The sequence below is a fragment of the Aythya ferina genome, assembly GCF_964211825.1.
Source record: "Aythya ferina genome assembly, chromosome: 3".
Classification (NCBI taxonomy): Eukaryota; Metazoa; Chordata; class Aves; order Anseriformes; family Anatidae; genus Aythya; species Aythya ferina.
In genome coordinates, this window is record NC_140298.1 from 45,887,447 (window position 1) to 45,909,281 (window position 21,835).

Sequence of the window (21,835 nt, forward strand, 5' to 3'; positions counted from 1 at the left end):
TGAGACTAGGAGCATCTCTCTTGCTTTGAAGAGGACATGTGGTGTTGTGAAACTGTAAAGCTCTCCTGGCAGGACAAGATACTAATCTCCTCTAACCTGTCCCCCTGCAGTCTGGCAGTCTGGCTGTGGCTTAAGCACAGAAATATCTCTAAATTTAAACCTGTAGTAACTTGTAGTAACATCAGTGGGATGGAGAGATTCTCTCAAACATTCCTCTTTTGCAGATTCAGAAAGACATTGCCTCCTTGCCCCTGGCATCCCAAGGCAATAAATTACTGTATTTTGTTCATCGGGAAGTTTTCTGAAGAAGCAATTACAAGTTATTTTTGTACACTCTGGCTGTTACGGGTCACCTGGGAGCACAGCATGAAACCAGCAATGTGATAACCTTTCCAATGCCTTGTGTGTCTCATAGTCTATGTTGGTAAACACTAGCATCAGCTCTCAGCCTGATTATTGTTCGGGAGAGGGTCAAAGGTCTGGCAGGGTACCCAATGTTGTATCAGGTAACTGAGTCTCTGTGATGCCTGATCTGAGTGCTCCATGCCCCAGAAAGAGCTGAGCTCAGAAGGCTGCTCGTTGTGGCCTTGTGTTTGCTGCGTTAGCCACAATGAAGGCCATTGCCTTGCCCTACAAATCTTTCCAGTAGCTCACATGAAGCACAAACACAAAGATGTGGTGCCAAGCACTTCGGGAAGCAGCTGTTATTTCTGCAGTTGCTCTTTGTAGACCTCAGCTCCTTGCATGAGAGACCTGTGGATGAGATCAATGTCTGACACTAAAGAAGTGGTGGCTGCATCTGGAAAGGTTTGGGTCACAGCAGAGACAATTACTGTGGAGCTGTACAAAGCTGCTGTGTGTGTTCTGCTAGTGTGACTGAGTGGTGTGTGAAACTGCGGGTTTCCTGAACTGAGGCATAAGGAAGGGGATGCATTTTTCAGCCTTTGCTTGATTGCTATTTGTTTTTGGGTCACCGTTACCAGTCACTGACAGCGATGCAGGTTTGTTGGAGGAGGTTCATAACTGTGTTTTCAGGAGCAAGGGATCATTTCAAAGGACACAGGGAGTGTTTGTCCTCCCTGGAACGCTCCCCTCCTTTCAGTGCGTTTCAGAAGCTGCTGCTTTGTTTGACGTGAGATGTTTGCACCAAGGAGCAGGATTCAGGTGGGTTCTCATCAAGTACAACTGGCAAGTCCCAAGAAATGAAACTGAGCTTTCCACAAAAGCAGAATAAGTTTTTGATCCTCCTGCCTCATCAACCAAGATTTATCAGCACAGAAATATTAAGCAAATGGGCTGTTCTGGGTTGCCTGTTTTTCATGGCAAGGTGATGGCCATCTTACAGTGTTTCGTGATTATGCAGAGAATTAAGAATTTCTGTCAAGCCAAGAAACTAGGAAAAATAAATTTGGGGTAACTTTTGCCAACCTTCTGCTCAAGAAAATAGCATAGAAGCTAAACAAAGCCAAAAGCCACATTTTATCTCAGTCAGGAGTGAAACTTGTGGCAGCCAACTGGGAGGGCACAGCAGCGGGATGCGAGAGGTCCCTGCACTGCCTGGGGCTTCAGCAGCCCTGTTTGCACTGCTCTTCTCTGCTGTGCAGTGGCACAGACTGCATGTTCACACAGAAACAAAAGCACACTTTCAGCCTGCTCTCTGTCCAGTGCCTACATGCCCATAGTCCCTGTTTTCTTTTTTGGCTCTCAAATATGCTTTGAAATTAAGACACATTTGTAAGTAATAAATCATTGACAATGCTTTGATGCCATCAGCTCTGTGGACCAGTTGAGGGGCATTTTGGACTTAATCTCCTCCCAGTGCTTGAAGTTAACAGACCTGTCATGCTCACTACACACAATGTTTTTGGAAAAGTAATGAGAAATTGTAGATAAGTCTGGTCCTGTCTGTATTTAAATTAAAAGAGGTAATGGTGAGGTTCATTGCCCTAATTCATCAGACCAAGTGAGGTGTCTGGTCTAACCAAGTCATCTGTGCTTCCTCTACAGTCAGCAGAGAGTGGAAGGCAGACCTGTCCCCTGCTGAAAGAGCTGCTTTAGATGGGAAGAACTGCACCCTGAAAGTGCCAGGCTGTCTCAATGGACTGTAGTAATCCACAAAATTGCTCTAAATTTTAGGTTTATTTTCTTTGGCTGTATCTAGTTAAATCTAATAAGAGAAAGGAAAATTAAAGCCTTGAAGATAAAGGCTGTGATGTTTGAAAACTGACATCTGCACTTTGGAGGTAGCACAGGTGATGTGCTTCAGTTATGAAGGTCTTGAACAGGTCATCAGCTGAGATCTAATGTTTGTTTGGACATCTTATAATGACATCAGTCCTGCTGCTGCCACAAAGGAGCCCAGAGAACATGCTCTCTGGCAACACGACAGATCCCCATACATGAACCACACAGAAGACTTCTGTGAAAACACCACCAGAGATAGCTCTCTGGCCTGTTCCCCAACACATCAGGAATTCCTGCAATTAACACTACAGCATCCAGGTTGAGCAGTGTCCAACTCGAGCCTTGCTATGGGGAAGTGGTGGGGAGGGACCAAGCTGGAGAAAAAAGGTGTGTGAGGAGGCTTGTGACATTGGGCTCGGAGCTACAGAGAGGTCACGTGCCCTGGCTACACACAGCTTCGTTGCAGATCACATGTGGGATCCTGAGCAGTCAACTGGGGGCAGTCTCTTGGGTTTCTGGGGCTGGAAGGCTCAGAGGGACAAATACTTGCACGGTTTGGGTTTTAGGGGGCAGACCAAAGATTTCAGCTGTGGGTTGTGTCACTTGAGACAAGGTGGGGAAGAGACTGCCACGCTCTGACACGTTTGCTGTCATGCCACCATTGCCAATGGAAGCACAAGCCCACAGTATTTCTGTGGATCAGAGGAAATTGTGAATTGTCGGTAATTTTTGCCATCCATCCCTCTGCCCAAGCAAACAGCAGTGAAGCAAACTGCACCGTGCAGCCATCACGCAGCACACTGGGTGCGGTACGTAAAGGTCTCACCAACCACCTCCGGGGGCACCTGATGGGTGCTGTCGTTTGCCTACTTCCACACACCGCTGTCTGCAGCTGTTTCTCCCATTCCCTGGTTTGGTCTTAATTTAAGGCTTCCCGAGATGTGACAGCCCACTATGCGGTTACAACGCCACACAGAGCCTCTCCCTCGGAGCAGGGAGCTGCGTGAGGAGGAACACACGCCCGCAGCCGAGAGGAGCGGGTGAGGGGAAGCTCCTGCCCCGCACAGCCCCCCCGGGACCCCTCACCCCCCTCCCGCAGCCTCCCCGCCCGCCCCGAGCCCCCTCACAGCACCGGCCCCGCCTCGCGCCCAACGGTCGCCTCGCGCCCAACGGCCGCCCAGCCGGGGGCGGAGCCTGAAGGGAGGGAGGGGAGGGGCTGCCGTCACTTCCGGTGGGGCCCGCGGGCCGTGCGGTGCGGAGGGGTCGCGCTCCCGCTGCCGGTGCCGGCCCCGCCATGGAGAAGCTGCGGCGGGTGCTGAGCGGGCAGGACGACGAGGAGCAGGGGCTGACGGCGCAGGTACCGGCACGGCACGGCACGGCACGGGGGAGGCGGTCGGGGAGGCTGGGCTGTGCTCCCCGCGCCGTGCGGGCCGTGACTGCCGGGCCTGCCGGGGCTCAGGGGAGGCCTCGCTGCTCTCTGCAGCTGCCCGAAGGGAAGGGGTGGGGAGCTGGGGGCCGGCCTCTTCTCTCAGATAACCAGTGACAGGACCAGAGGGAATGGCCTCAAGTTGTGCCGGGGGAAGTTCAGGTTGGCAATGAGGAGACATTTCTGCGCAGAAAGAGCAGTCAGGCACTGGGACGGGTTGCCCAGGGAGGTGGTGGAGTCGCCGTCCCTGGGGGTGCTCAGGGAGAGGCTGGACGTGGTGCTTGGGGACGTGGTTTGGTGGTGACACTGGTGGTAGGGCCAGATGAACTCGAAGGTCCTTTCCAACCTTAATGATTCTAAGGTATGGAAGGCCTTGGCTCGTGTGCTGCAGGGTGCTGGAGCGTGGTGGAGGAAGCTGGAATGTGGGGTAGCCTGGGTCTGGGTTTTAGTGAACCAGCACAGCTGGTGTCTATAGTATAACGCTAGTTCAAGCAGCTTGATGCTGGCATGCTTCAGCTGTCTTTGTGCAAAGTTGATGCTGGCCCATGAGGCTCACGAGCTTTGCCTTTTTGTTACAATGAGGCAGGCACCAAAGTGCGTCTAGACCTGGTGTGATTCTGGAAGCACCGCAGCATCTGTGTCCTCTCACACCTCAGCTAGCTTCCAGTGTTTGGGGTGCTTCACCCCATTCAAGATCTCAAGATTGTCGAATGCTTATTCCTATTAGCGTTAGTTGAATTCCAAGAAAATTATTTAATCTACTGTCTCCAGGCACATTTTACATGAGACACAAATGGTGGCTTGGAGTTCTTTACTGGATACTGTGCTGTTTGTTTCAAGGCAGCAATCCATCAATAAATGCCTGAATGCTTAATCATTTTAAATTTGAGAGATATATCCAGAGAAGGAGGAAACTGAGATAAGAATGTCATTTATTAAGGCCAGTAATTAAGCTATATCGTGGTTTGATTATTGCACATTATAGTTATGGAAGACTTCAAACAGCAAGAATCTATACATATCTAAAAACTACCTATTACATGATAGAAGAATAAAATGTAAGTTTAATGCCCTTTTGGCATAGCACAAAGGGACTTCATGCTGAGATGATGAACCAGAAATGTCTTTTTTTAAAGTAACTAAATACCCACAAAAGAGAAAACTCAGGTGTCTAGCTGAGGTATTTGTTGTAGGTTTCTTTCAAAGTAACTCTATTTCTGGAGCACTGGAAATTGGGTTTGTATTTAGTGAGGGGATTTGTATGTGAAGTTCTCCAAAGCTACAGCTTTACAGCTGGATGGTATTGGCTGCTTTAAAGATGTGTGTAACAGAGCAAAAACGTACATGCGGCCATGCAGAGAAGGACACTTAACGAGGTGACACTGTGAAAGGAAATACAAAGTTCTGCATTTCATGTGTGAAATGTTTCAGTGTTTTAGATGACCTTTCCAGAACTGACTCACGTGTTTGGTTAAAAACAATGACCCCCTCAGAGGAGTAGCTGCTGGTTGTTTAACAGCGATCATATGCTTCATGTTCATAGGTATCTCTGTCCTCTGCTCACTCTTGATCTTTGCAGAACCATAACCATGAGGTCAGCAGTAATTCTTGTTAAATAGAGGAAAAGTGTGTAGTGAGGCGACTGTGTGGTGAGTCAATGAAGTCTTTGTGCACTTTCCAGCCTCTTCAGAAAGCTGACCTGTCTCACTGCAATTAGATCAATGATTCTCAGGGGAAGAAGAAATAATTCTTACAAAAAAAGGAACTTATAATAAATTGTAAATGTACCAGTGTAGCGATGACAGTATAACATGCTGCCATTTATTTTTATCAACACCAAAATAATATGAAGTCACTACTTTTGAGTGGCTTGCTTTCAGGCTTCTTGGAGTTTCCTGATGGTTGTCAATTGGCAACACTGAAGGCATTCAGTAAGAGTTGAGAAAGGAGGAGTAGACCAGGTGTTTAAACTTCTGATTTTAGTTCAAGGTTTTGATAAAAATGCGTATAATGAAATATGAAAATGCATCTCTGAGACTTTTGAAACATTGATTACGAGTTCAATCCTGCAAAAAAATCTGTTTGAATTTGGGTTTTCTTCATTACTTGCATACTCATAAGTTTCCTATTAAGGAAAGAAATTTTTAACTAATAGAGTCCTTCTTAAAATCAGTGAAAACACTGTTGTTTCTGCCCATGTAGAAGACTTCTGTAAGATCACACAAGTATGTGGGTGGAGCCTCAGATGATCAAAACCACAAGAAACGCTTTTGATCAAAGGCAGCCTTGCAGATTATCGTTCATGTGATTTACTGCGTGTCCGTACTGAGTGTCTGCTGCCCAGTAAAGAGACTGCTTTCTGTCACTTGCAAATGGTGTGCTGGCCTGTTGCAAGACTGTTCCTTACGTTTCAGGAAGTCTGCCTTCCTGATTCCAGTTTCCACTTCAGGTTTCCTGTTATTTTCCCATGTCACTTCTTTGATATAATAATTAATTCTTCTGGAGTCTCCTGTGAGCAAAAATCTTTGCTTCTTTCCCAGGAGTTTGATGGTAAAGCTTAGCAAAATGAGGGCTGGTTATTTGTCAGTTTCTGGTTGTTTGTTATTGTTGTTTGGTTGGTTGTGTTTCTTACCATTTGGAAACAAACAGCCCAGAGATACAGCAAGTGGTATGTCTTACAGGAGTGCTCTTGCTCCTGCCACTTCACAGTTCCCTTATGAATCTTTCCCCAGATGCAGAATTTACCTGGCAATTTTGTCAGTCTCCTAAGTAAAAGTTTCTTCTAATATTGTAGAGTGTGGTGCCAGCTCTTGTTACCTGAAGTCCAGGATTAGCACTGCAGTTTGCCAGACAATTAAAAGAAGTCCTAATTGTGTTTTTTTGTTTGTTTGTTTGTTTTTTGCATATGCAGCTGGGACTTCTTACACTTTTTTTTTAAGGTTTGGTTTACAGTGTCTGTTGCACGTAGATGTGTAGCTGTTATTTCCGGGTGTCTCACAGCCCCTCCTCTAGAAATTACTGCTCTTGCAGCAGATTGGGCAGAACAGGCACTGTGTCAGTTCCTTGTTTTTTTACAGATCATAACCTGGCGTTTTCGCACAAGCTGAAAACCATGATTTAAGTATTTTAGCTGTGTACCTGTTGTTCAGCTTCTGCTGCAAGGTGCTTTACTGTGGGGTGAAACTGGCATCGCAGAAATGCAGCCAGCTCTGTTGCTTCCACTAAGCCCAGAAGGTAGCAGGTATCGGGAATCGAGGAAATGCACTGGAGGAACTGGAGCTCTATGATTCCAAGACATTCAGTTTGATATCATAAAAAGTGATGACGTCAGGAATGGTTGGAGGACCAGGCTTCATTTTTAATGCCAACTCAATTATTTAGTTCTGTTATTACAGAGAAAGCTGTGTTGCAATGCTGTGGCAGCCCTCGTGCTGCTGCTTATCTTCCTGCAATTCATCTACATTGCCAATCCAAGCTTTTAAAAATTAAATCTACAAAATGTATTAAGCTAGTTTTAAAATCATATTTTAAATATATTTTTCCTGGCCTTTGTATGGTTCATTTGTTTATGGTGGGCTTTTTGACCAAATAACTGTTACGAGTTTAAGTTGATTTTTTTTTAAATGTATGTGGAAAACGTAATTCCCTGATAGTCGTGTAAAGGAACAGATGCTTCAAGACCACCAAGTAGTGCTATTAGAAATAGAATAGCACTAAGTGGCAACAGTGTGCTTCATACACTGGGCTTTATTTGCCTTCCAGCTTTCCTTGTTATCCAGGCAATCTGCAATGTGTGTGCTGGACGTCCTGATCGTATCAGCACGTCCTGACTTTGCTTCAGAGCAGGAAGGGAAAGGTTTTTTACTGCTTTTTGTGGAAGTGTGGTTAGTTGCATGAATTGGTGTAACTAAAAAACATGTTTCAAAGAGCGCTTTGAGTGTGCATCTTCAGCTGAGCACTGCCAGCTCTTCCTGCAATTCTCACCCATGGAGGCATTCAGGAACATGACTGTCAAAAATGGTTTTGAATCATTAACCGTCTTTCAGTTATTGTTTTTGTCTGTTTCTTTAATGCATACGTAAGGATAAAGAGTTGGGACAAACAAGGTAAGCTGTACCTTCCATCCTTTGGAAACTAATGTCTTGACTGTTGAACACAAAGAAGAAAAAATTCATACCAATATTGTATTGCAGCAGTGTGTCTGCTCAGTCAGTGTGCAAGTGTAACAGGTTCATTGTTAGTATTCTGATCTTTCTTCTTAAGTAAATACTTAAGGTATTTGATTTGATTAAATAAGGTTATAAGTAGGAAGTAGTCCAGGCTATTATTCTCTGTTGACATAAGTCCAAAGACTCATTCACTGCAGCCGTAACAGTGTGCTTGTCTGTGCCTCCTTTTGATTCAGTTCAGTACAGGTTCTGTATTCATACAGATGTGAAATCGTTCTAAGCAGTAAACAAATTTAATTCGTTCGTTTACTGAAAGCGAAATTTCTGAAGAGTAGAAGCATTAAACTCATTGGTTAAGGAAGCCCTAACTGTTGTATATTTGATTAATAATGTTTGACTGAAAATATCTGTAGAACAGATGACAAGTGCAGACAAGTTTGCTTGTGTCATCTGAACAAAAATGAGAGTTAGATTTACAGCCAGCTTATGTAAGCTGAAGCTACAATTTTCTTAATGGAGCAGTTTAGAATAGAGGCCATAGTTAACTTCAGTCACCTGGAGTAAGGTGGAATTCATTGATCTCACAGCATGGGTGGACAAGGTGAACTTCTGATGAAAGGGGCAGTTCTGCCAGCCCTATGGCCCTGCCTCTTGTCTTGCAGTCAGGAAGCTGCTTTTCTGTCATCTTGCAGAGCTGGTTTGGCTCATGAGTCTAGCATGGGGCTGTCATCAAAGTGAAAGGAACCCTAGTTCTCTTCCGGCTTCTCAGGCAATGTTGGTTGGCTCAGCTTAGCTCATCAAGGGACCCTACAGGTTCTGGAATCACCGGAGAAGCAGGAAGCAAAATTATGCCTTTCGGCAAGTTAGATGTCTGGTGAGACATGGTGTGTTAATCTGCCCATACCTTCACCCTATAAGGAACAGTAACTGAAAAGGAATTGTAGTGCTTGCAACGGGTACTTGTGGAAATATGGACAGTGGATTCTGTCTGGTAACAGAAAATGGTGGTATCACCGACAGGAACATAGAGCACTGAACGAATAGGTGTGTTCATCAGCAACCTGCTGGAAGGTCCATTTGTTCTGCTTTGGTACCGTCATGAGATTTTTCAGTTGTAATTACCTGGGGAAAGGACGTGCAGCTTGAAAGTGGAGCAATGTTGCTTGAGTGCCAGCATGTACCTTCACAGGTTCTGTCTTTTTTGTGAACGTTTCCAAATTGTTGATGTAATTCTTAAACTGGGAAATAACTAACATGTAAGCAGTTGTGTTTAAGCAAGGTAAAATAATTAGTTTTGGCTGAAAAAAACACTTGTTTAAAATTAAGGACTTAATGAAGAAATGTTCTTAAGGCTGCTTGAAACTGGTTTTGTAATATTTTTTTCTTTCTCTTTCTGTTAAGGTTCTTGATGCCTCAACGCTCAGCTTTAGTACGCGAGTCAAGTGGTTTGCCATATGTTTTATTGCTGGTGTTGTGTGTTCTATTCTCGTAAGTCAAGCTTTTTTTTCCCCCTGTATTTTATTAATGTTCTCGGGAATAATATCATTAATATTCATATATGTGATTGTGTGGACACTACCACATATAACTAGCAGCCAGGGGCTGCTGGTCTGTAGATCACATTTTGGGCCATCTTTCTTGCATTCACAGCAACGAGTGTTTTTATTGTAGGGTAACAATTTCTTACCAAAAGGCATGAACACTGACAATGTACTGTATTTCTTAGATATGTATGGTGCAGTAGAAAGAGGGTTTTGCTGTTCTTTAAAATACTCTCATCTTATTTTTATACTCTTTCATGAAAGGGCGAAAAGGAGGGGAAGTTTGAAAGATTTTTAAAAAGCTGAAGAAACTACAAGTATAACCTGTCATGCAGATCAGTAGGTGATGACAGCTGTAGCATGACGATACTTGAAAAACTTGTACTCCTGTTGGACAAATGATTTGCTGACTAAAATCAGTTCTTGAACTTGTCAGGAGGCTGAAGTCTGCAGTTAAAAGCAGAGTTTATTAATTGATTGTGTCTTTCAAAATCTGACATGGGTAAACATAGGGTAACTTGCAGTATAAAGCACTTCTTTATCTGCATGTAGTGTCAGATGCAGGTAAAGTAACACTGAGGGAAGTACCCAGTCTGTGGGTTTTGTGGGCATGGTGCTCTTTAAGTTCTTTCTCATTATGAAGCAGGATGTTGATTCTTCACAGAACGTGGCTTTTGATGTAGATGTTCTTTGAATAGTGTGTGCGGATAACACTTGCAGTTTCTGTGCAGACTGTCAGGTAGATTGCCTTGCCTTAACAAAACTGAAAACAGGGCTTCTTAACAAAACTGAAAATACCATAAAAATAATGTTAACAGTATAAATAACCATTATGAACAATATAAGTAAACATAGCTTGGTTGTAAAAATTATTGCAAAATATATTAAATCAATACATTATTTTGCCAGTAGGTGGCAACAGAGGCCTGCTGAATATTGTCTAATACAAATTTGAGAACAATATGCTCTGCTGGGATATATTAAATGGTTAATCTCTAAAAATAAACTTCTAGGCTATAAAATCTCAATAAATTGAGTTAACTAATTACAAACATATAAAAATCCAATCTTTTTTAATAGGGAACAGGATTGCTATGGCTCCCAAAGGGAATCAAGCTTTTTGCAGTGTTTTATACCCTGGGAAATATTTCTGCATTGGCCAGGTATGATTTCTTAATTATTATTAATAGGAAAATATTCTCCTTTTCATCTACATTTACATTTGTTTTACTCTAAAGTGTTGTATATTTGTTATGTATAAACAACATTGTTTTCCAATTTGATATTGGAATACTAATATTCCATTATATTGTAAGAATCTTTCTTACAATTTTGAAGTTACTAAAAATCAAAGAATATCACCTAATCATTTCTTGTTGCCCTGGAGTAATGTCTTACGTGATTGCTTTGTAGACATAGCACAACCCCTGTCTGAAGCGTGAATAACAAATTGCTGGCTGAATCTTGCACTTCTTACATCTTAAGTCTTTCTGAGGTACTAAGTTATTACTGGGAGTTAGGCAAAACTGAGTCTTCCCCTTTCTCTCCCTTCTATTCTTTGCTTTTTTTTAAACCTTGTGTTGTGTTTCCACTGTTTCAAATTAAATTAGCATTTTAGGAATTCTGTACTAATCAAGTCTAATTCTCTGTGAACTAAGAGGAGAACTTTTACAGGTTGGTATTTGTTTTAGAAAAATGCTGAAAATGCTTTTAGTCTGGATTCTAACTGAAGAAGTAAAAAGACGACCCCTTCCCTTTCAGGTATTCTGTTAGATACAAACAGCAGGCAGGTGCGCTCTGAGAATATTAGGAAATGACAATGGAAACCCCAGCTTTACAAGGAGATTTAAACTTCGTTTCAAACAAAAATGAAGCTACCACCCCTTGTAAATAGTCCTTTCTGGCCTGTTTTTACTGTAATTTTCTACCCACAGCCATGGAAGCAATGATACGTACTTGATTTTTCCCTGGGCTGATGGGTAGGTCTCCTACAGAATGTGTTGTGTGTGAGAAATACCATATGAAAGTGGAGGACCTTTGGGTGTTTTTTGTTTGTTTTTTGTGTGTTTCTTTTCCCTACAGCCTTTCTGCACCCTTTGGGTTCTCTTACTTCTCTGCAGAAGTTCTTCTTGTGATATCTATACTTCAATGCTAAACAGGCTAGCATCAATTCATTTAGCTTTTTATGTGTTGTTTTTTTTTCTGCCTATCTTAGGATGTTTGAGCCTCCTGCATTTTTTCCACTAAATTTTCATCATCTTTATCCTTCCACTGGTGAACTAATTCTTACTTCTAGTTTTTCAGGTTTCTTATTTAATCTTAATTTAATTTGGGGCACAGCAGCCAAGATGAGAAATACTGAGAAAAGTTGGTTTGGATTGAAGTGAATTTAAAATATTTCATATTTGAGATTTTTTTTTTTTTTCATTTAACATGAGATGTTGAGGTCTGGCCTATCTGTGTGACTTCAAGAAAAAAGTTGAAGAGAAGGGAGGTGTATTCACAAAGTTAACAGCAGGGTAACATCTAGATGTAGGAAATTATAGTTTGATTTACTTCTTCGGAGATATATCTCCAGATTTCTATCCTAAAAGATACATAGTTCACCAGACTTATGATTGATCTTGGCAGAGAGCTCACTGACTGTTCCACTTCATATAAATAAATACTAACTAGAAAAGAAGTTAAGGTTGGGTGTCTTATTCTGTAGTAAAGCATTCAGACCACCACCAGGCGACAAGATCCTCATTCTCATTAAACATTTTCTGCAAAGCAGCGGGGCTTCAACAAGAGAGAAGGAAGGGACTCATCTCAATATTTGTAGACAGATCATTATTCCTATGGTTGGTTCACATTGCATTTCTTTGGATGAACAGATAAACCTGGAGCTGGTGATAGATTTCATTCCCTCTTCAAATTAACCACGGAGAAGAAGGCTGGAGGGTTTCTCTTCTTAATGAGTTTGGGCAAAGATTTAGAGCTTTTCTGTAATCTTAAACGTAGCTACTCACATGCTGCTAAACAAATTTTCTACAGAAGTTTGTCTTTGAATTCTGTGCATTCTTTTGTCAAATCTGTTCTTAAAACAATTTCAAAATCAAGTCCAAATTAACGACCCTCTGCTACGTGTGGTAATGTGTTTGGAAAGAATTTCATAGCCCAGGATGTGAGCTACTTCCAGAACTAAGTTCTGGATTTCCCAGTTAATTCACCTTTCATCCTAAGAGGTATCTGTTGATAAGCAATGAAATGCCTTTCTGAACTTTTGTGGTCATCTAACTGTTGGAAAACTGATTAAATACCTGTTGTCTTTTGCAAAGATTTATTTGATTGTGGTTTACCATTTCTTTGTTTCCTTCCCTCCCGTTAGTACGTGTTTTCTGATGGGGCCACTGAAGCAACTGAAGACTATGTTTGAGCCAAAAAGATTAGTAGCTACAATTGTAATGCTGGTAAATATACTTCTCTTTCTAGCTGCTTTTGCTAAAATTTTTGAGGCTTTGCAAAAGGCGGGATATTTCTAAATCTGCATTTTGTTTGTACTGAGTAATTATAGTCAAGCTGATTAGCCCTTTATATCAAAGATCATTTCACTCCTTTCTATGACCTTGTTTGTTGTTGAGTTTGAAACTTTTAATAATTTGGAGTAAACTGTTCATTACTAAATACTTCTTATTAAATACTACTGTTAGGTTGATTACTTTTAACTTGTTTTCTGGAATAATTTGTTCAAGAGCAAGGCTAGAGATAGACTTTTCAACTACTTTGAGAAGCCAGTGGTCACCAAGTGTAGCTGGACATTTGTTTGTTGGCTGTAACTCAGTTGGTATAGCTTAGTGGTTCAACACTTTCAAAGCAATTCAAAAAAATAATTTCTCCCCTCAAAGTCCAGGAAACCACATGTTCAACTTTGCAGCTCAACGTTGTGAGGTTCTTCGCTTCTCTACTTCCGTGAGCATCATTTCGTCTTCCAGGAGGAAAAAAACCCCACCCCCTAGGAAAAATAGTATTGTTTCTTTAAAAACATGAGAGATTACATTTATAATTCTAAGTACAAACTACCAGCTAAAAAGGATTAAAAAGGAGCTGCATGAGTAGCTTGAAAAAATCCTCGTGAGCTTTTTCACTGTGTATGAGGCAGCTGATCCCTGGTGGCCTTTTCTTCTTTGTTGTCAGAAGATTTAAAATAATAATAGCAATAATTGGCAGAAGCAGCAGAGCCTGTGTTTGCCAAATATCATATTTAAGAATGGATGCTTAGTAATGGATTGTTGGTTGTGATGCACCTATCTGTCATGTCAGAAACTGATACTATGAACAGTGGATTCAGAAGAATACTGTGCACCAAATTAATAGAATAGTGATTCCCAGGCTCCTTGAGTGCTTTTGAACACGCTTTATCATCTGAGCTCACCACTTTATAGTCCTGACACACGACTACACTACTTTCTGGTTATATTGCTTTTGGTTTCTGATCTCAGTTCCTGCCTCCCCTTTCTTCTAAGATGAGTCTCAGTACTTCTGGCCATGGGGCACTGTGTTCATGGAAAACACTGACTTGTATGAACTTCAAGGTGTAGTCACTGTGTGGCAGTCTTTGGCTCTACTTGCTTCATGAGTCAATTCTTGAAAATGCTGATTATCCACTGAAAACATGAAAGCAGTACTGTATGTGACTGTATGTGCTTGGTGTGTATTTGAATATTCATTCTTTTCTTGTCTTGTCTCCCTCCAGCTTTGCCTATTATTGACTCTGTGTGCTGTATTCTGGGTAAGTGAGAATACTTTGTTCCCCTAAAGAACAATCTAACTGTTATCTTATTGATTGTATTATGGCTTTAAAATTCAGCTCAGTGGTAGAGGAAAGATGAGCTTGTGTTTGTGATTTCGATTTCCAGCTGCAGTTGAGTTTGGGTGGAGTGATGACCCTGATGATTACAAAACAAATGCGTCTTTCCACGTGCATGTGATGTGGATAAGAGTGCAAAATCTAGAGTATCCAGTTTAATTTGCAGACCGCTGGCCTAAGAACTGAGAAAAGCAACTTAAAACATTTTATATACTTCTGTCAAAAAATGTGTAGCAGTCTTTAGAAACCACAGATTCTTCCTTTATTCGTCTTAATCAGTTTAATGTTCTGAGAGGCAGAGCAAATAGCTTCGGGTGATCATTTTGAAAAATGGGATAGTTAACGTATTATGTAGAAGTGAATGCTGTACTCTGTGTTTGCAGAATTATAGTATGAATGAAAATGAAAGTGTTAGCATTGATGCTTTTAAGTATTTTCAAAGCTAGAGACTACGTTCGTAGCACAGTGATGATGAAGTGATAAATGAGAGCAGAAAGAGTTGTTAGAATGGGAAGGAGGAGTTAATTAAGCTAAGATGAGATCTTAAACATCATCACTTAACTAAAATTTTGGCTACTAGGCTATTGTACTTGTCCACAGTATAGACTTATGAGAAATGAACTAATTTGCAATATTTGTTCTATTTCTGATATAGTGGAACAAAAAAGGTTTGGCATTGTTATTCTGCATATTGCAGTTCTTGGCAATGACCTGGTAAGATTCATTTTGATTTCTTCTCTCTGTCCCTACACCTGCATGTTTATAAACCTGTATGTATGTACACACACACTTGGTATAATGTAAATGCTCATCCACACATTTTTTGAAGCTGGGTTGTGTAACTTCAGCAAAATCTATATGCAGTCTTTTTGTAAAAATAGGAATTTCAAATACATTCTGCAGTGTGTGGATGCTTGAGGCATTACGAATGGAAAATGTAGGCAAAAATTGTCGTGCCTTTTCTCTGGTGGAAAAGTACCTGTGTATTCATATGCCCTGCTTACAATTACTCCCTCTTTTTTGAATTCTAACTAAATCTTCATTTTTTAAGTGGAAGAATATAAATCACATTTTTATAGGGTTTGTCCTGTCCCTGAGAACATTCAGTGAGTGGGTGTGAGAGGGTAAATTCAGTGCAGCAGGTACTGTGATGGTGTGATGGCCATAGAGGTACTTTCAGGGGCTAGGCCTGGAAATATGTGGGCACAGTTTGATGAATGCCTGCAAGCCTGGCAGAATTTTCTGAAGTTATTGCCTTCTCCATGGAGATGTAACTGTACCTACTTGGTCTCCTTGTCCCGGCTGAATTACTTACTACTAAAAGTTAGCCGATCCCAGCTGACCACAGTTCTTGTTTGAACTTGCCCTGAATACATAGTGTCTATACAGAACTTAAATCTGAGCACAAATAACTGTGTTTGTTCAGGACAGGGACTACTTGGTGTTTTGCTGGGCCCAGATTAATATTTGCTACTAGGCAGCATTAGTTAGCGGTCTTCTGTGTTTTACCTGTTTACAGCAGACAGCTTCTCATTTAAGTGTCTCGGAGCTTGGTGGGGATGAGGACAAAACATAGCCCACGGCTGTGTTTGTAAGAAGCAAGTTTCAAAGGATGACAATGTCAGCTGTTTGAGTGTCAAAACCATGGCATGTTATTCTTACCACAGTGTACATCTGTATAGTTACACAAATGTATATTTGCATTGTAATGTATACTGGAAATGTCGTAATGTATACTGGAAAAAGTAGCCTCTCTTGTCTTGAAGGATACAATTTTGCCCAGAAATCTTCATTCCTTTTGAATTCAATGGTGATTAAAAAAAAAAACTGCTTCTGTGTTGTTTTTTTTTTTTTTAAGTTGAATTTGTGAGAGGAAAATCATGAACTATATGAGAAATCAAGGAAAAAGTATGCCAGTAAGCCCTTGTCAGTATGTTTAGTTCTTGTCCAATTCTGTTGTCTTTTTTTTAATAGCAAGCGTTGAATTGAGTAGGTAATCTTGTTTAAAGTTTCAGTAGAAGAGTGCTTTTATTGGTGCTGCACTAAAGTGCAGTAGGTGGGCTGTCTGAAGGACACGAGAACTCTGTCAAATATGTGTGTTGTTCTTTTTTTTTTTTTCCTCAGGTATAGTCTGTCATATATTCCTTTTGCAAGGTGAGTGAATAATTCTATTTTAACAAAAACTTTAAACAATAATCTTTGTTATAGAGGGAAGAAAGCCCTTAAATTCAGAATGTGGAAACACAACATTCCTGGTTTTAATTTTAGAAAATGATGTAGGTGAACTAGAAGTAACAATTGGTACAAACTTCAGATACAAGTAAAGTACATGGTAACTTTCTTTTAAATGTCGTCATGCTTTTCTTCTTAAAAAAAAATTATTTTATTTAAATTCTTACATTTTGTTTAAATGCATTGATGCCATAGTTGATTTTCAGGTCTTAAAGATAGCCTATGCATCTGAGAATTTGGTTAAAAGCCTTTTTCTTCTCTACCTGCAGTACTCAGAGCTCTGAAAACAATTAGGTTATATGCATCACTTGAGGGTTTTTTTTTGTTTTTATTTTGGCTATTATGTTTTATGGGGCACTGAAGAACTGAATTTTCCACAGGCTGCTTTCAGTAATACAGTAATGTCTTTAAGGGCTATGAACTTATTTACGTACGTGGAGTGCCATCATAAACTTCCTGAATAGGCTGCCTTTCATATGAAGATAGCTATTTAAGCCTTGTCAGGTGCTAGAGAACAGGATTATGTATTTTGTTTAAAGTATCTATCTATCTTGATTTCAGCCAAGTTATTCTTACTTGATTTAAATTCGTTAATGTTTTACTCTTAGCACCAATTTACTTATGTTTTTTTTTTTCCAGTTAATGCTGGCTATTTTGCTGACATGACAAAAAAAAAAAAAGCAGTTATGAGAGCATTTTTCTTTCAAATTGACTAACAACAGAATAACTTCTGCTCCTTAATAAGTTGATGCATTTTTTTAAGGAAATGAAAAATAAAGAAGAATAAAGAGAATAAATAGTTCAGTCGAAAGAGAGTTTATTAATTATTGGTTAAAGAAATAGACCCTTCAAGATATTTCAAACTTCTGGGCTGAGCCTGCTCTTTATCCTGCAGTGTTAGGGTTGTCACTTTAAACCCTTCAGGCTGTGCCTTTTTTTTTAGCTCAATTGTATGCAACTCAGAAGTGGCTTGGACTCAAAGCACCTGTGCTTTGGTGATTGTCCGGATCTGGCACGCTCCTCAGCCCTGCCTGTGCTGGCCAGCCCTTGAGAAGTAGGGCCCTGACCCTTGCTAAGCCACCCAGCATGCCTGAGAACAATTAACAACGTGGTCTGTGTTGTAGCATGTGTCTGAGTGCAAAAATAAGGGCAGATCTGAGGGGCTTGAGCCTTTGCTTTAGGGGGTGATGTGCATTCAACATATGATGGCCAGTAAGAGCCTGCGTTTGACAAACTATTGCTTTTTGTCTTAAATTTGTGTAGTATTCTTAATTTTAAACATGTAATGGTTGATATATATATATGAGTGAAACTACAAATAGCTTAACCAACCTCCCCCCTTTTTTTTTTCTTTTTAAAGGGATGCTGTGATTAAATGCTTCACGTCCTGTCTAGCATAAGTTGAAAACAAGAACCACTGTATACTTTGAAAGCAACTCCGACTCCTCTGTGAACTTTACTTGGAGAACTATACTTCTCCACTCCTGAAAAACCCAGTAATAATTTAGTATTTTCCTTTCCTTTTGCCTTTGGGGGATTAAGTGATTTTTACTAGAAACAGCTTTTAAAATAAATCAGGTGAAGCTATATGTTTACCCTGGAGCCTTTAGGCTTTTTAACCAAAAAAAAAAAAAGTACATTGAAATACTTCTTTGTTAAGATCAGTTAAAACTTTTGTTAAGATTGTTAAAACTCCCTTGCATCTAGTAACATGGAGTGTTCCCCAGTGCAGGCAGGCCTCCAGAATCTGGGTAATGTGCATAAAGTTTTCATTTACTGTTCTGTCTAAAACTTGTAATGTGCCATTTATGTTTATATGTTATTCATGGTATGTTTTTCCAAAGACAGAGTTTTATAAACATTGTAAAGATCTGGTAAGTTATAATTAACTGCTGCTTTGAAATGTCTATACTTGTGCTTTATGGAAAAAGCTTAATGAAAGTATGTGAAAGTTCTGTTAAAAGCTAATTGATTTTATTAAAATTATGTTTTAAACATTTTTGTTACTTTCCAATTAAATACTTTTTACTTAAAACTTAAGGATAATGTATGAATGCTTTGTGAAATAAATTAGTTTTACAGGTGCTTAAGCTATTTTTTTATTTAAGAATCAGCTATAGAGGCTTGAAAACTTCAGCCACTGCAGTTGAATAAGTACGAAAATATATAAAAAAAAAAAGTGGGGGAGTTCATAGGTGACTACACAAATTTGGTTAGACTTGTGGAAGTGACTTTAAAGCATCTTTGTGTTTGTACTTAGACAAACGACTTGTTCTGACTTAAATTCTACAAATACGGAAGGGATTTGAAAAGATGTGAGCTGCAGTGTCAAGAAGAGGGGGAAGAACTGCCACTTAGTATTCAGGGCTTAGACAAAATAGATGAATTGCAGTGCATTCCTGTCAAACCTTGGTGTATGTCGTACAAAATAACTTCTGGGAAGCTGTATAAAAGATGACAGCAGAATTTTGCAGTTAAGCTGCCAGCTAAGCCCCACCTTAACGGGTTAGTGCCAATGGCATCTTCCCTGCTGCTGGTAGAGGGGCTGGGCAGCCAGACTGGTGGGGGCAGAGAGCAGCGCCTGTCCAGTGGTGCCCCTTATCAGCTGTGGTTGTTGGTGGACCCTGGGTGCTGCTGCTGCTGCTTTGGGCTTGCAGCTTGCCCTGAACCTGAGCTAGGCTGTGCCTAGGGAGTGGCAGATGCTGTTGTGGAAAGGACTGTCCTTCACAGGTTGCAGTGGGGTTTGTTGCCCATCACCTACCAGTTCCTGTGCAGGATCATCATTGCTGCGATCTTTAATTAGCACTGTGTCAGTCATGCAGATCTCATTTATGCACTCTGGTAAATAAAGCTGCCACTTCATTGTAAAGCTTAGCGGTTTGTATTGCGCTGCCACAACAGAAGGGAATCAGGAATTAAGCGAGATCCGCGCACTGTTGTGCTTTTATTGGCACCGTGGCGGTGTCGTTCATCCTCTGCTCCCTTACTAGCCCCCCCTAACGCTCTGCCTCACTCAGCAGCGCTCCCCCAGCCGCGCTCCCTCCTCCCTTTGTTCGCCGCCGTGCCTGTGCCCAGGGCTCGCACACGGGTGGGTGCGCGGTGCCCGTGAGCGGGGCTCGGTCTCGCCGTGCGCCCTCCGCGGGGGGCGGCCGGGCCCTTCCCAGCGGCGGGGCGGCGGCAGGGGTGTGCCCGGGACGGGGCGGGCCGGGGGCGGGTTGCCGAGGGGCCGGGCGGCGGCCGGCGGCGTGCACCGAGCCCAGAGCCGCGCCGCTGCCGGGGCCATGGGGCTGCAGCCGCAGCGCGCAGCGGGGCCCTGCCCGCGGGCGGGGCGGGCCGCGGCTCTCACCGGGGCCGCCTGGGCCCGCGGGGAGGAGCCGGAGGCAGCGCCCGGCCGCGCCGCGTCCCTGCCGCCCGCCCGGCCCGGCCCCGCCGCCGCCGCCGCCGCCGCCTCCCCGGCGGCCGTGAGGGCGCAGCCCAAGAAGCCGGCGGCGGCCCCAAGCGCCAGGAAGGCGGCGGCGAGGCCGGCGGAGGAGAAGAAGGCGCGGGGGGCGCCCCCGGAGCGGCGGCCGGCGGCGGAGCGGGAGCGGGGGGCGCGGCTCCAGCCCCAGCTCCAGCCCCAGCTCCAGCCCCAGCCGCGGCCGGGGGCGGCGGGTGCCGGCGGGCGGCCCTGCGAGAAGAGCCCCGGCGGGGCGGCGGCGCTGCGGCTGTCGCTGAGCCTGCCCCCCGAGGCCGTGCGGGTGCTGCAGCGCCGCGGGCTGGAGCGGCAGCGGGGGCAGCCCGGAGCCGCCGCCCCCGGCGGCCGGGGGGCAGCGGGCGCGGCGCGGCGCGGGGCGCGGGCGGGGGGCGGCGGTGGCAGCGAGCTGCGGGCACTGCTGAAGATCTCCCTGCTGAACGAGCGGCACCGCTACGACGACGAGGAGTACGAGGAGGACGACGAGGGGGCGGCGGCGCTGGACGAGGGGCTGGTGCGGAAATGCACCGAGTGGCTGCGCGGCGTGGAGAGCGCGGCCGGCCGCGACCGCGGGGACCGGCTGGACAGCCTGCCGCACCTCGGCGCCCTCTGAGCCCCCGGGCCAGGGACAAAGCAGCGGGACCGGCGCCGGGGGCGAGCCGAGCCTCCTCCCGCACCCTCCCCCTGCCCTTTTAACAAGCCTCGCGGCTCCTTTGTAAGACGCGCGGGGCGCTTTTGTATATTTGTACAGAGCGGTGCGTTTGTATTTATTGGAATAAAACAGCTCTTTCGTGCCGCAGTGGCTCTGTACCGCGGGGCGGGCGGGCGGGGGGCTGCTGTGGGCAGGGGGAGACAGTGGGGAGGAGGAGGAAGGGTGGTGGTGTGGCTGGGAATGGCACGGCTCCTGCCGTGGCGGGTCGGAGGGTGGGTGTGTAACCCTGTGCGACTGGCCGTGGGGTGAGGCTTCTTGCAGCTTGGTCGCACAAAGCGGTAGCATGTCACCTTTGTAAGGTGTTTCATTTTGCTTCAAAAACACGGACGTACGGGCAGTAATTCTGTCTCACGTAATACAAATGACTCTGCATAGCTTCCTAGCTATGAAGCACGTGCATCTTGGTATTTTTTAACCAAGTTTGCATGAGGATCTGCTGTATTCATCGACCATCTTTCAGCAGGTCTGCCTTAACAATGGCAAACTTCCTGCCAAATTTGTTTGGTGCTGGACCGATGTCAGATCTGCTTTCCCTCCCCTCCTGAGCAGTGAGGAGGACATTGGTAGCAGAGCTGTAGCTAGGTTTGCCTCGTGTCTCCATGGGAAACGTGAGGGTATAAAGAGCCTCCCGGACAGATACTGAGTTCCTTAAAACTTCTGAGCGCTTTCACATCCAATATAACTAAGATCTCTAACTGGATCAAAAAGTGATTCACTCATTAAAGACTGAAGTATCAAGGAGCTTACTTGTGAAGCTGAAAAATGCTTTGTTCAGAGTATGAAGGGTGGCAGAAAATTTGAGAAATTTGAATGCGTAACAGCAGAAAATGCTGTTAATAGCATGAATAGCATGACTGGGGAGGGAAAAAAAAAAAAAAGCAGCCAAGTTTGACAAAGAAAGGAACAAGTACATTAGAAACAAGAATTTGAGAATTGGGGAACTGCCAGGGTAGGTCTTTTCTAAAGCATTGATTTGAACAAAGATATCCAGAAATCATGCAGCCAGGATCTTTTGTGCTGGATAGTTCTTTGTGTGTGATATCTGGAAGTGGGCTTGAGATGGGCTTGTGGAGAGGTCTGGATGGTGAGAGCCACTGGTGTCCCTGGAGTCATACAGCTGATGCCTGCTTGGAGTGGTACCTCCTTCGATGAACATTAACACCTGTTGGTTTTAGTATTTACCACATCTGCTGCTCTCTTTTAATGGTAAATGATAAAGTGTAAGTATTTTCATTTGAAATGTCCATAAATCTTATAAGCAAAATTAGGAA

General features: G+C 43.3%; 2 protein-coding genes across 3 annotated transcripts; both read left to right on the plus strand.

Moving 5' to 3' along the window:
• Nucleotides 1-3,404: 3,404 nt before the first annotated feature.
• Nucleotides 3,405-18,491, plus strand: SFT2D1 (SFT2 domain containing 1). 2 transcript variants are annotated; one of them, XM_084513727.1, is made up of 8 exons: nucleotides 3,405-3,541; nucleotides 9,181-9,267; nucleotides 10,401-10,483; nucleotides 12,691-12,772; nucleotides 14,056-14,091; nucleotides 14,825-14,883; nucleotides 16,294-16,323; nucleotides 17,762-18,491. In XM_084513727.1, the coding sequence occupies exons 1-8, from the start codon at nucleotides 3,479-3,481 to the stop codon at nucleotides 17,799-17,801; spliced, it is 480 nt and encodes a 159-aa protein (XP_084369853.1). In that variant the 5' UTR covers nucleotides 3,405-3,478; the 3' UTR covers nucleotides 17,802-18,491. The 2 variants fall into 2 exon arrangements, with proteins under 2 accessions (XP_084369853.1, XP_084369854.1); XM_084513728.1 differs by lacking the exon at nucleotides 16,294-16,323 and having other exon boundaries at nucleotides 14,825-14,911.
• Nucleotides 18,492-19,263: 772 nt separating this feature from the next.
• On the plus strand, nucleotides 19,264-20,648 carry PRR18 (proline rich 18). The gene has a single exon (XM_084513726.1). It carries the CDS (start codon nucleotides 19,683-19,685, stop codon nucleotides 20,463-20,465), a length of 783 nt encoding a protein of 260 aa, XP_084369852.1. The 5' UTR covers nucleotides 19,264-19,682; the 3' UTR covers nucleotides 20,466-20,648.
• The last annotated feature ends 1,187 nt before the right edge of the window (nucleotides 20,649-21,835 follow it).